Source organism: Amaranthus tricolor, chromosome 2, assembly GCF_026212465.1.
Source record: "Amaranthus tricolor cultivar Red isolate AtriRed21 chromosome 2, ASM2621246v1, whole genome shotgun sequence".
Taxonomy (NCBI): Eukaryota; Viridiplantae; Streptophyta; class Magnoliopsida; order Caryophyllales; family Amaranthaceae; genus Amaranthus; species Amaranthus tricolor.
In genome coordinates, this window is record NC_080048.1 from 33,548,915 (window position 1) to 33,563,827 (window position 14,913).

The 14,913-nt window shown below is 29.4% G+C and overlaps 2 protein-coding genes across 3 annotated transcripts; both read right to left on the bottom strand.

Moving 5' to 3' along the window:
• Window positions 1-1,395: 1,395 nt before the first annotated feature.
• On the bottom strand, window positions 1,396-6,104 carry LOC130806427 (cysteine-rich and transmembrane domain-containing protein WIH2-like). Its single transcript, XM_057671498.1, has 3 exons — window positions 5,847-6,104; window positions 5,538-5,745; window positions 1,396-1,644 (listed from the first exon to the last, which is right to left on the bottom strand). The coding sequence occupies exons 1-3, from the start codon at window positions 5,896-5,898 to the stop codon at window positions 1,599-1,601; spliced, it is 306 nt and encodes a 101-aa protein (XP_057527481.1). The 5' UTR covers window positions 5,899-6,104; the 3' UTR covers window positions 1,396-1,598.
• Window positions 6,105-11,102: 4,998 nt separating this feature from the next.
• Window positions 11,103-13,513, bottom strand: LOC130806389 (flavonol synthase/flavanone 3-hydroxylase-like). Of its 2 annotated transcripts, XM_057671443.1 has the most exons (3): window positions 12,923-13,513; window positions 11,668-12,196; window positions 11,103-11,426 (listed from the first exon to the last, which is right to left on the bottom strand). In XM_057671443.1, exons 1-3 carry the CDS (start codon window positions 13,453-13,455, stop codon window positions 11,403-11,405), a joined length of 1,086 nt encoding a protein of 361 aa, XP_057527426.1. In that variant the 5' UTR covers window positions 13,456-13,513; the 3' UTR covers window positions 11,103-11,402. The 2 variants fall into 2 exon arrangements, with proteins under 2 accessions (XP_057527426.1, XP_057527425.1); XM_057671442.1 differs by lacking the exon at window positions 11,103-11,426 and having other exon boundaries at window positions 11,517-12,196.
• Window positions 13,514-14,913: the final 1,400 nt, after the last annotated feature.

Sequence of the window (14,913 nt, forward strand, 5' to 3'; positions counted from 1 at the left end):
ACCACAAAGTGCAATAAATTTTGTTGTTTTAGGCGTTAAATTGAGAATATAGTTGAGTACATTTTAAACATAGATAAAACAAAACATTTATTTGAAAAAATCTAGTAAAAATATAAAATGAAAGGGATATTTGGTAAAGAAGGAAATCACACACACAAAAAAAAAATTTTGGTTTTATTTTGTATATTTCTGCAAACGTTTAAAAGAAAAATCGAAATAGTTATTTGAATAAAGGAAGAAGAGAATCACAATAGATATATTATAATTTATCCACAAATGTAAAATTAGTAAGTATTTTTTGTTTAATTTTATTAAAAGACTATAATTTATAAGGCAATTAATTTTCGACATTAAAAAAGAATTAAGACTTGAGACAATAACAAACTAATAATTAACAATATCGTATTGTCACTTTGAAGCGAATTCAATTTGATAGAATGTATAAACTTATGAATTAAAACTTTAGTTAAGTATTTATTACTCAATCTATTCTAGCTAGTTTTAGCTATGCTTGTTATGATTAATTTTAATTTAAAAAGTTGAAATCAACTTGTTATTGTTGAATTTTTTAAATTGAGTTGATAAAATGTTAATTGTAAGTGAAAACAAAACTTTTGAAACCAAATAGAAAAAGAAGCTCATTTTCACTTTACTTATTAGAATTTTTTAATATACCTTACTTATTATATTAAAGTAAATTTGGTGATGGAAATCAATATCGAAGTAAATTTAATTACTTTGAGTTTGCACCGTAAGACTAAAAACTCTTATGTATTTAAATTTTTTAATGCAAACTCAAAAGGATAAAGAGAGTAGAATTTATCAAAACTAAAAAAGAAATGATCATTAAACTTATTAGACTGAAAATAAACAATTAATCATATTGTAAAAAATTTATAATTTTTTTAAAAGGATGTGGTTAATTTATTGGAGAATAAAACAAAAAGTTTAAAAATAGCATGGATGATAGAAAAAAAATACATATATAAAAAATTAAAAAAAGTAGAAAATATTTTAAATATAAAAGTATAGCAACGCGATTTAGTAAAGCAAACAAAAAATTACTTTATAAAAGTGAAAGTGGTCGAAGTAATGAGTTATTTTTGTCAAAGTCTAGCATGTCAAAAATACCTCTAATTTCAATTAGCGGAAAATAGCAAACTCAAAAGGATAGAGTATATATTGCTATAGAGTACGAGATGTCGAGATGGCACAATGCATCGAGGCATGCAACATGAAAACGGCAGGCAGTAGCCTAGTGATGCACAAGTACTACCACCTCTAGGATCCAAAATTTGAGTTTAATAGAAAAAATAAGAGCATATACTTTCTCTGTTCCATTATACTTACTACTTAAATCGAATACGAGTATTTATGATAACAAATTAAGATCGGTTTGAGAGGACAAAACACACAAACTTTTATTTACGATAACAAATTAAGATCGGTTTGAGAGGGGAAGGGGAGGGAAGGGAAGCGGATTCAAACAATTTAACTACATATGATTCGAAAGATACTCTTGTAGTCCATCTCATATGAATTGTGTCTAACAATCACGATTTCAATTCAAATCAATTCTTCAGGGCAAGCTGTATCGATCAAAAGCAGGCATCCAATAGGCAGCAACAGCAGAGAGCAGCCAAACTGCAAATGAAATCAATATCAAAAGTAAGAACCCGTGCAAACTTGGAACTTACATACGACAATGAGCGAAAAAACCACACCGAATTCATTATATGATTAAAGAAAACGGGAATTTGGAAAATGTTCTCTACGATGTCTCCATCTACAAAAACCAATGGGTATTTAGTAACATTCTACGGTGATGCATGAAAAATGGCATCTTCTTCGAAGTAAAATAAAATGGCATTTAGATCAAACCAGACCAGTTGAGAAATAACGTGTAGACAAACTTCTAAGATAAATCTCATCTCAAAATCCTAAAACAACCAGAGGCGTCTATCTTAGACTTCATATGGTACGGTAGTTCTTGAGTTCTCGACCGAAAGTGACAAGGGATAAATTGATCTACCAAAGTCATCAACATGTAGATATTGGTTTTATGTCAGCCTTTTTGAGCTATTTTTTAGAGTGTTGAGGGAGAAAATGATGAGTTTTTATGTTTAGAGGTTAAAACCTCCATATTCTTTGCCATTAAATCAACATCCATATTCTTTGCCATTAAATCAACATCCATATTCTTTGCCATTAAATCAACATTGAGAAGATTTTAGTGGGTGTTCGGTATGGAAATATAAAATGTAATAGAAAAGAAAATAATAAAGAAGAGTAAGGGTAAAGGTAAGGTTCTAGTTATATGTTGTTTGGTATAACAATATAGGAAGACAATAACTATATAAAAAAAGAGAATTTGTTACTTGACATGAATGGGTGGTAACAATATATGGGTATCATACCCTCAAGAAAGGGATTGAGTTAACCTAATATTATACCAAACAAAAAATGTGGAGTCTTGGTAATTGAATCCCTTACTCGGTATTAAAAATTTAATACCAAACATTAGTATGTATGTGAGGCTTAGAAAGGAAAAAAAAGGGCTACCTATGTGCTGCAACATTACGTCATATACAATAATCAATCACGAACATTTATCGAGTATTGATAACCATGAATAATAGCTAACACTCAAAGGCGATCTCAAAACAATAAATTGTAACTTTATTATCAAAATATATACCCCTACATTTTGATATATATATATATATATACTTATACTGTAATATGTACATATAAAACATGAATCTATACGCTAAAAAATGTTGGTTTGCAATAAGAAGGTTTTATGGAAGAAAAACTTATCTCAATGTTGTTGAGGAAGAGACAATGGTAGTTGTACAAACCACCATTACTAAAAAGAAAAAGAAGGTAAATTCTTTTTAAACTCTTTGTATCTCTGAATTTATAGTTGTCTTACGGGAAACACCTTTTGACTCGGTGTTCTTGAATTTCCTTTCTTAATATAGGGTGATGGTGTGTGCAATTGATACCTACTGCAAATCTGAAAAACTTGTACGTGTTTTACAAATTAAAAAATTCAAAGCCTTAAAAATTTGTTATCTATTGAAGAAATAGACTTCACAAGATAATCATTGATAAAATTAACCCAATTTCATGGTGATATGGTTGATTTATTAGTTGATAAGTTTGACCCGAGTATGTTTGGTGTTTATCTTGGTCAATAAGAGTTTCCAGTTAACTCTTTTGAATATAAGAATGTTTTCTGCTGGCGCATTCTAAAATTTTCGTTTCAAAAAATAGTAGAAGACTGAAAAATCAAGAGTACAAACATGTCATGGATCTGAAGGAATTTTATGATAAAGTTCAAATGAGATATCTTTTGAAGTATTGAGGGAGAAAATGATGAGTTTAGAGGATAGTGATTCTAAATTCATCCCAATGTCCGTTTTGTATGTTTCATCTGGGAACAAGGCAATTGAAGTTTCAATTGCCAAAGTCGTTCAAGATTTTTCTTCTATTCCCAAAGATAACTGGTGTGGATATGTCATTGAGTGCTTGTGCCATGCGAATAAAGTTCGCAAGAAGAGCAATGAGGCTCGAGATATTTTTCGGATAAGAGTTGGTGGATGTCTAGTTTGACTTGAAATGGTATACTTTCACCGATTTATGTTTAGAGGTTAAAACCTCCATCTTCTTTGCCAATAATTCAACATTGAGATGATTTTAGTGTATATGTGAAGCCGAGGAAGGAAAAAACTGGCTTCCTTTGGTGCAGCTACATTACATCATATTCAATAATCAATCATGAACCTTTTATCGAGTATTGATAACTATGAACAATAGCTTACACTCAAAGGCAATCTCGAATATTGGCAAATCATAGCATCCTCAGCTATGAACGATAGATTTTGCACAAAGACAATGTCACACATTGGCAAATGCTTCCTCTTAATAGTTGCAAGCAATCCACCATTTAAGCACGCCTATAAGGAAGATATAATACACATGGATGGATGTAATGTAGTCATAGAGGTGACTTCACATTACTTAAATTCAAAACAAAATCAAGTAGTACATGTAAATATACCCTAGATGAGTTAGTTAATGAATTAACTTCCACGTGAGTGACCGGTGTTCCAAACCCATGAAGTGCATTTTACCTCAATTCATTCAATGGAATTTCTAATTTTTTATTTTAAATAATTGACATCCCTTTATTTTCCTAGATTCACCACTTAATTTATAAATGGTAAATGAATACATTGATCAAAATAAATTAAACCATAATATATTTCTACATTACACAAAAACTTGATCGGAAAGTAATTTTTAAACTTCTACATTATATATAAAGAATTAGGCGTTTATTTAAGTTGAATACAATGTATGGAGTTCCACATCATTATGACCCATAATATAGTAATTTGGAGCAATTTGTAGATATCTAACTGAACCAAATATGCATGGTTCAAGTTCAAAATTACTCCAAGATCAAAAGGAAGCAAGAATAAGCCAAGAGAAACCAAGCAAAGGAAGCAACACTGGCCCAGAAACAGAAGCCCAGCCATCAAGTCCATCAGGAAGACCTGCCTGCCAGCAGACCTTGGTGGACACTTTAAAACCAAGACCTGGGCAAATTAGACCTGGAGGAACTCAAGGACGTCATCAACATACACGGGCCAAGCAGTCAAGGCTCTAGGACCACCCTGATAGTACACGTGGAATCATAGAAACCCTCCAGAAGGTCGAGTGGCAGACTGATGCCTAGCCAGCAGCATACTTCAGTTTCTGTTTTGTTTTTAATGTGCACATGTCTTTAGCACGTGACCTCTTATGAACATAGATTGTTTGTAAGGATGGAAATAGCCGTTATGTTAGTTTTGAGGCCTATATAAAGGACCCTCATTAGACTTGTAATTAATTCATGTAATTCAGATTTTCAATCAATATCACAGTTTTGTGTTTTTCTTCAAAACAGTTGTCTGTTTTATGAGGGTGTGAGTGAAGCATCTTCGTGTGTCCTAGGATTGTGAGTGAAGCAATCATAAGACCATCTACACCAAACAAGGGAGTGAACCTTGGGAGGATTATCAGGATACAAACCTTGATGAGTGAAGCCATTGTTTCAATCCAAACCACCATCATCAGAAAATCAAGAATTCAGTTCTTGGTTCTATTTTGGGCTGATTAAAGGAATACTTACACAATCAAGGGCTGAGGCACGTTGGGGAATTGATTGTGTGCAAGTTTAGGAATACATAGGTCCAAAAACTTGGTGCACTAACTAATCACAATTAATTATGAGGTTATTAACTATAAAACACAATTAACAATTAAACATGTCAGGTCAACACTAAACTCCCAAAAAAATCCTCACACTAACCCAATAAAAAAAGGCTATTTCGTCATCACAAATCAAAAAAAAAAAAAAAACAAATCTTTACTCAACCAAAAAGGAGACTTGGAAGCATCCAACTAATCCGAGTCAACTCGGACGAGATAAACAACTCAATTTGAAAAAAAGAACCAGATCTAAATCCGAGAAAGAGAAAAATTACCATCCTTCCATGCAACCAACACTACTTTGTTGTTGTTGAGGTGGGGGCTGAGCATATTGAGGGGCATATTGAGGAGGAGGGTACCCTCCTTGTGGAGGGTATCCATAACCACCTTGTGGAGGTGGGTACCCTCCGCCTTGAGGGTAGCCTTGTGCAGGATACCCTGCTGGTGGGTATGCATCTTTTGGGTACCCTTCTGGTGGGTAACCTAAATCATAACAAAAACAAATCAATTAAAATTAATAACAAATCAAAATTAAATCAGAGAAAAACCCAGTAAAAAAGAAAAAAAATTAAAGATGATTATACCTTGAGGAGGAGGAACACCAACAGGGGGTTGTTGTTGATTGTAGTAACTCATTTTTTTGATTGTGATTTGAAGAAATTTTAGGTATTTTTCTGTTGAATGTGATTGGGAGTGATGAAGAAAGTAAAGAAAGATGAGATTTGTATTGAGTATATGAGGAGAAGAAAGAAGTGTTTTTTTATTGTAGAAGTAGAGAGATGACGTGAGCGAAAAATTAGATGAATTGACCAAAATTAGCCGCCTACATTTAGACAGATTGGTTTGGTTTGGTTCGGTAGGATTTAGTTTTTGACGGTATTTAATAATTATAATAAATTTTTAAAATGGGCATTTTTTTTGGCAAAATGTTAAAAAACTACTTAGTATATGCCCCATTTTGCAAAAAACTACCTTAAATAAAAAATTTTGTAAAAAACTACCTTATATAATACAATTGTTTGCAAAACACTACCTTATAACGGATTGTGGCCTTTGACCGCTATCTTTAACCGTTGACCCGCATGTGAGACGCATGTGATGCATTATTGTATTTAATTTTTATTTTTATTTTTTATTAATTTTTGTTTTTATTTTTATTTTTATTATTATTATTTTTTATTATTATCATTATTTTTTTTAAAAAAAATAAAAAAAATAATAATAATAAAAATTTAAAATAAAATAAAAATAAAAACAAAAATAACAACAATAATAATAATAATAATAATAATAATAATAATAATAATAATAATAATAATAATAATAATAATAAAATAAATAAAATAAAAATTTTAAAAAAAATTTAAAATAAAATTACTTTGTTTTATACTCCCTCCGTTCCTATTTGATCTTCCTATTTGGGTATTTCACAAAGATTAAGAAAAAGAGAATCTTTGGTGGTAGTGGGTATTATTTTAATTACATAATAGTGGGAAGTAATTATTGTATTGGAATAATGAGAGACAAAATAATTATAGATATAATTAAATAATCCAAATTGGGAAAGTTTACATTTTTGTTTCTAAAAAAAAGGAGTATTTTATATTTATTATTATTATTATTATTATTATTTATTATTATTATTATTATTATTATTATTATTATTATTATTATTATTATTATTATTATTATTATTTTTAAAAATAAAATAATAATAATAAAAATAAAAATTTAAAATAAAATAAAAATATAAAGAAAAGTAAAAATAAAAAAAATAATAATAAATAAATAAATAAATAAATAAAATTTAAAAAAACTAATTTTTTTAATATTTTTTTATTATTATTATAATTATTTTTTTTTTATTTTTAATTTTAATTTTATTTTTATTATTATTATTATTATTATTATTATTATATTATTATTATTATTATTATTATTATTTTATTTTTTTTAACTTTAATCATTATTATTTTTTTTTATTTTTATTTATTATTATTATTATTATTATTATTATTATTATTATTATTATTATTAATTTTTTTAAAAATAAAATAATAATAATAATAAAAGTTTTAAATAAAATAAAAACAAAAACAAAAGTAAAAAAAATATAAATTAATTTTATTTTAAATTTTTTTTAAAATTTTTATTTTATTTATTTTATTATTATTATTATTATTATTATTTTACTTTTGTTTTTATTTTTATTTTATTTTAAATTTTTATTATTATTATTATTATTTTTATTTTTTTAAAAAAAATTAATAATAATAATAATAATAATAATAATAATAATAATAATACTAATAATAATAATAATAATAATAATAATAATAATAATAATAATAATAATAATAATAAAAATAATAAAAATTAAATACAGTAATGCATCACGTGCGTCTCACATGCGGGTCAACGGTTAAAGATAGCGGTCAAAGGCCACAATTCGTTATAAGGTAGTGTTTTGCAAACAATTGTATTATATAAGGTAGTTTTTTGCAAAAATTTTTATATAAGGTAGTTTTTTGCAAAATGGGGTATATAGTAGGTGGTTTTTTAACATTTTGCCTTTTTTTTGAGATATTAAACGAGTATCATCAAACCCGTTTTTTTTATTTATGGTCACTTTTTTATATACAGTTATTTTTTAATTACAGTGTTGTCCCTTTTTTTATATAGTTATTATACACTTTTCTCTTTCTAAAAATTCTTAAATTGACACTTAAACATTAGTTTTCTTGAATTCAAAGCTTAAGAACAACAAAATTGACCATTGTTTATATATATAAGGGGCAAGAGGGGCAAATGGGGAACAGTTACTCTAGCTAGCGTACTTATAACGCCAACGAAGTACCGCAAGCAAGTATGGTTACAAGACCATTGGGGGATGTCTAATACTTTTATAAAACATGGATCTATAAGTACTTCCTGACCTTTCACCCTTATTTTTATCACTATGACAATAAAACGTGAGAGCTGTGTTGTGGTTGTCATTCAAGGCATCATTTAACGTATCTAGACAAGTTGCATGTAAACTTATTTTAGACTCCATGTTAGAGACTCGAGTAATGTTTTAAACGTGTAATTCTATTGTTTTTTTTCGTACTTTAAATGAGATTGTTTCATTGAAAGTGTACCAATAACAATGTAGACAAAGACTCACTGTAGAATGACCGTCATTTTTCTTATAAAACGCACGAGCAAAATGAAAACCAATAGTAATAGCTACCTCGATATTTTCTGGGTTGAATTCATCATCCATATTGTTTCAACGTCAAATTTGAGTTGATAGAGTTTATTTTAGAGAGAAATTAAAGAGAAGCAAAGAGAAATGAGTCAGGGGATATTAATATTATATAAAGAAAAGGTGGCAACACCATGAAAAAGGTGGACCAAAAATCAAATACCCTTATTAAATGATATACTATTTTTATTGTGTCTTATGGTTATTGTTTTGACTTTTTTTCTATGAACTCAAAGTAAACGAATTATTTGTGTATCAACGCAATATCAAAGGTGAATTAAACATCAAAACTCTTGAGATAACTAATATATTTTCTTAAATTTATGATTTTTTAAGAATAGGTTTTATCTTTAAGTATCTCCTTCATAGATGTCAGAAGGTGGGGCAACACCCTCGAAACTTTTAATTAATACTAATTGAAAATTCGATAAACAATCATTTTTACAATTATATCAAATATTAAGTAAAAATTCGATAAATTTGAAAATTCAATAATACTATTTACATTTGATAATTTGGTAGTTTTAGAAAATAAGAAAAAACACACAAATTATGTGTTCCGCCCTAAGACGAAACACACAAAAATGCATAACGAGGTAGTTTTTAAAGGATGATATATGCACAAACTCATTAGTCCATGCGCGCACTAGCTTTTCCTTGTGCTTGAGCTAAGGTGTCATTATATATTACAGAATCCTATTATTTTTCCTAAGCTAATTAGTTGTAAGTTTTCTCCAACGAGTTTCATATTCCTTAGAAGTAACCGAGGGGTTCCAAAATCTCCTCCTAAACATTGGATAGTTAGTAATAGTCCTTCGTCACGATCAGTCACAATCATAGTTAGAGTTTTAATCTACCATAACAAAATTTTAAACCTCTCTAAAACCCAATTCATCCTCATCTCTCATAAAACAGAAAACTACCATGAAGATGTTATCTATTGAATTTATACTAAGACTCTCACACAACACTTACTTCTTGTGTTGGTGTGTAAATGGCGCCGATCAACACATCATGAGGCCATATCCACAAAAACTGAATGGATGTAGAATTTTTCAAAACGACCTAGTCAATAATCCATCAACATCCACCTCTATTCAAACCATAAGTTGTGTTAAGTTGCTAGATGTAGACAATATTGTAATTTGTAATGGAGACCTACCAACCCATCACAACTTGTTTAATATTTTTCCTTATGTTATATAATTTGATACAATATGCTAGCATAAACCCCAGAATGATTCTGCCTAATAAAAGTCATAATGAAGATATTTTACATCTTAGTAGCAGTCACATGTCTGATATATTCCCAAATGTCATTTGGACGTTTAGTTACTCTAGTACGATCCTCTCTATAAACAGTTCAAACGTAATCATATCGTGATTCATCACAAATATTGTACACTTAAACCTTTTATTGTTGTTCATCAACTTTAAGGCAATATCCAATAGTCATACTTTAGACTATATCCAACAGTTACTCTAAATACTTGAAGATGCTAAACTCACTGATCAAGAATGATACTAGAAGATGGTTGAAAAACTCATCAACATTTGATTATTCTCACCTATACAAATGCTAATTAGGCAGGAGATCGAGATAGCAGAAAGCCTACTTTAGGCTTCTTCACTTTAGTAAGAGAAAATTTAGTTACATAGAAGAGTAAAAATTAAAAAGTTGTGTTTCTCAGCTGAAGCGATATTCTTAGCCATTGCAAAAGGAATTATAGAGGTGTTGTGGATTAGGAAATCGCTTAAAGAACTTGGCTTCCCTCCTAAAAGAAATTGCAAACCTTATTGTGTTAATAAGGCCTCAATTAGTAACCTCGAGAACCCAGTTCAACATAATAAGACAAAACACGTTGAAATAGAGGTACACTTCGTTAAAGAAAATCTTGAATTAAATATATTGTTAGTCTTTCTTTTATATGCACAAAAGATCAATTGGCTGATATTTTGACTAAAGCAGTAAAGACAAAATCTTTTAAAGAAACTTTGGTCAAGTTGGACATTGAAGATTCTACTATCCATGTTGAAGGGGGTGTTAGAAAGGAAGTAACTAAAATCTCATTGACTGTAGTGATTATGTGATATTCTGAGATTGCAATATAGTATAGGGTTATTCATGTGTCCTTATTTGATATCTAGAAATATTGTTATTTCCTTAACAAGATATCTTTTCTTAAGTATATAATGATGCATAGAGATGAGGGGCATATACAAAATTAAAGAAGTATATAATTCACATTAAAGAAACTATTGCTTATCTTTTATCTGAATCAACACCTAGGAGAGACATATAGAAGCATGTTACATGCTAAGAACGTGCCACTATGTTTTAGGGTCAAGTGTATGAAAACAACGGTATATTCGACTGGCTACCACAAGTGAGGCTAGATTTGCCTCACCATTTGAGAGGTTATACAAGATGAAATCAGTTGTGAGCCATTTTAGAATTTTTTGATGTGCAAATTATGTGCGTATTCCTAAACAGTACAAAGTAAATTTAACAAGAAGGCGATCTAATGTAAATTAAATAAATATTCAGAATTTGTCACTGTCATTAAACACCTATACACAAAACATCAAAGCAAAGAGGAAGATGCACACTCATCATCATATATTATTGTTGCTTATATCATGCATTGAAGAATAAAGAACTCAATCTAAGATATGCTAAAAGTAATTTCTTTCGGAAAAAATATCCTAAATAATTCCACTTATTACTTATCTGCTATGAATAATCTTTACTATTGATTATTTTTCTAAATAATTCAACAAATATATATTTTTTATTGACATCATAACTTGTCACATTTTAAACGGCTACTATAGTTACCTACTAATTGTTACGCTCACTTCTTCCTCCTTATGCTTCTTTGTAGGTTTGCCCTTACTTCTCTTTGGTGGTAAGTACCTACAGTAGTTCGTTAAAGTGTGGCAAGGGATGTTGTCAGCAAAACAAAATACAAATATTAAATTATTTAAAAATAACCAATAGTAGGGATTATTCATAGTAAATGGGCAATAAGTATATGATTATTTAGGACAATTTTACCATTTATTTATTATAATCTCATTAAGTAAATTGATTTCATCACATTATTACATCAAACCATGGCAAATTTAATTGCCACTTTAGATGGTGTTGGACTCACCTTATAAACATTCTCCAAATACTCACCCAAAACCACCTTCTTATACACACATTTACTCAAATCATCACCCACAATAGGCTCAACTTCCTTAGCTAATGAAGGGTTAAAAAACAAAGCCAAAGAATATCTTTCAAATTCAGCTTGGGTAACAGCTCTATGCCAAGGACTTTCAATTCTTCCATTGCTCATTATCTCTAGAACATCTCCTGCACTTACTAGCAATTCGCCCGTCGCCCATGGAACATTCATCCATACTTTCTTATGTTTGTGCATAACTTGAAGGCCACCAGAGGCACCAAATTCCATCAGAACAGTTAGTACAGTTGCATCTGTGTGTGCACTTATGCCCATTGTTGATTTTGGGTTTGGACATGGAGGATAATAGTTTATTCTTACATTTATTTCTCTTGTTTTTGTGTCAAAATGTTGGGTAAATCCATCTTTTTGTAGTGATAATGCCTCTGCTAATGCTTGGAGGATTTCATCACTTAGTTTTTTACCCTCTCCTGCATAAGTTTCAATGATTTCTCTGCACGACATAACACATATTAGGATTATTGGATTGTTAGTTATTAATTACTATATGATCAATATCGATGAGTGTGTTTCACAAACGACTTTTTAGTTTGATTTTTGGGTGATTCTTGATTTTTGACTTGTTGATTGGTCAAATAGTTGAAAAGTATTTGATAAATGACTTTATAAGCTTGCTGAAAAGTTGACGGCAAAACAAAACTTATTAAGGGTAGAGCAAAGATTATAGAAGCCTATTTACTTTTTGATGTTTAGAAAATTAAGACCCTTCGTCAACCATTAATGATAAATGGGGACCAAAATTTTCGCAAAAATTTAATGTTGGTAGGTTTTAAACCCCTAACCAATAATATCACAAGAAAATACATTATCAACTGAACTATGCTTGACTGATGAACTACATGAAGCTTGTTAACATATGAGGCCTCTGTTTTCTGAAAGCCCTATGCGGTCGGACACCTTAAATGGGACTGCCCTCTGAAACCTACTATAAATGCCCTGTTCACCGATTTTTTGCCTTTTAATTTCTTTTTTTACTTATAAGTAACCAACAATCAACTACTAATATTTACCAAATATTTTCATCACAATTGATTTAAACAACCAACTTACAAGCTAAAAAAATATAAAAGTGAACATTCAACAACTAACAACTAATTGTCAAAACACCTCAAATGCATGATCATATGAACCAAAGAAATCAAAATAAATTCATAATTACCTGAAATTTGGAGGATTTTGAGGCCAAACATTAAGTCCAATAGTTGATTCTTTTGGAGATACCTTCATAGTTAACCTATCAATCCAATCCATAGGTGTATCATCTAACTTAACATAATTCCTACCATAACCCATATTATCCACACTAACATATGTTCCAACACATTTTTTCTTTTCTTCTAAAGATAACTCAAAAAACCCCTTAATAACTTCTTTAACAGAACACAACAAATTAGTTGGTATACCATGGTCACTAACTAATACCATTCCCCATTCTTTAAGACCATCAACTAATTTTTTTCGCTCGTTTTCTCTTTCCTCCATATTATTACGCAATTTGACCATACTTATGCACGGAAAATCTTCCGCCAAATTAGCAGCCGCGGTTTCAATGCTTTCGGAGGGTGGTCTAAGGAACATTTTTGGTATGTTATGGATGCCATGCCGAACGAGTTCTTGCACTACGGGTACCTTAAGGGTTTTAATTGAGCCATCTTGGTTTACAATGGTAACTTTATGGAAAGAGTCTTCCATTTTTTGTGTATTGTTGTTTGGTATGAAATAATTGAGAGGTGTTTTATGATGTATGGTATCAAAGTCGAGCATATTAGAAAAAGATATTTTTAGAGCAACAAGAAAATATCTTTCTACTTAAATGATATTTGCTTCCTTTTATTTTTATTTGTCTATTTTAAAATTTTTCACTTTTAAAAAGAATAATTTAAATTAGGTTTTTAAGAGTTACAAATAGTAAAAATGTATTTATATGAAATCTTATTATATCTTAATACATAATTTTTTATTATATAATTTTTATAATTTCTTATGATGCGTATTTAAGAATATAGAAGATCAAAACTTACTTTGAAAAACAGTTCATCTTGTATGAGACGGATCCATATAATAGCCCATTTCTTCAATTGATTACTTTAAGATCATAAGTAATCGTTTTAAGGTTATGAGTAATTACTCAAAGACTATAAAAAGTTATTATATTAAAACTATAAGTGATCACTTTAACGTTATAAGTGATCATTTTAAGACAAAAAATATATACTGGGCCAGCCCAATAGAGTTGGTCTTACCGTGAGACCGTCTTATTTAAGAATTAGTGCTTTGAAATATGTAAAAAAGTACAACCCGTCTTGTATGAGACCGTTTCACGGTGAGACAACCTCAAAACAAGAAGCTTATAAGATAAAAGTTTTTATTATTAGGCTATTTACCTATTTATGAGACATGCCTCACGGTGAGACAGTCTCATATAAGAATTTGTGAAAAAAGTAAATTGGAAAAACGGAGTTAATAAAATCTATGGCCCACAAAAATAATGGACTATAATATCAAAATTGGGTAGGTGGGCCTAAAACTAGTTGGAGATGTACGGCCTGTGAAATGTAATGACTAATGAGTGTGATCCAATTGTACAATAATGGCTAATTGGACAATTTGTATTTGGTACATACCCAACTTGTGAAAGAAAAAACAACAAAGTTATTATTATTATATTATTATTATTATTATTATTATTATTATTGATTATTAACTAATGAAAGAACGCCCATTATCTTTGATTGGGTATAAATCTTACGAGTCAAAAGTCAAAAACACACATTATATGTACTCTTCCAGTCTCTTTTAAATTGCAAAAAAGAAAATTTATACAAAAATTAAGAAATGATAAGACTATATAAAATTATGTGAATGATATTTTAGAAGAGTTAAAATATATGGATAAAAAAATAAGAGACATGTTCATAAAAAGATATTGTAGAATAAAACAAACAAAAAAGAAAAACATGGTAAAGTCATAGGTACAGAGGGAGCACGACATAAAGAAGATAAAGAACAACATATGTTTAAGTTGTAGTTACACCGGCTAAAATAATTGATCAAATTGATTTTAAATCAGGTAGTTTATGATAGAGTCATTAAGAGGGGAATTTCGGTCGAGCTCTATATAGGTCATGCTCCACATCATTTGGTATTAAT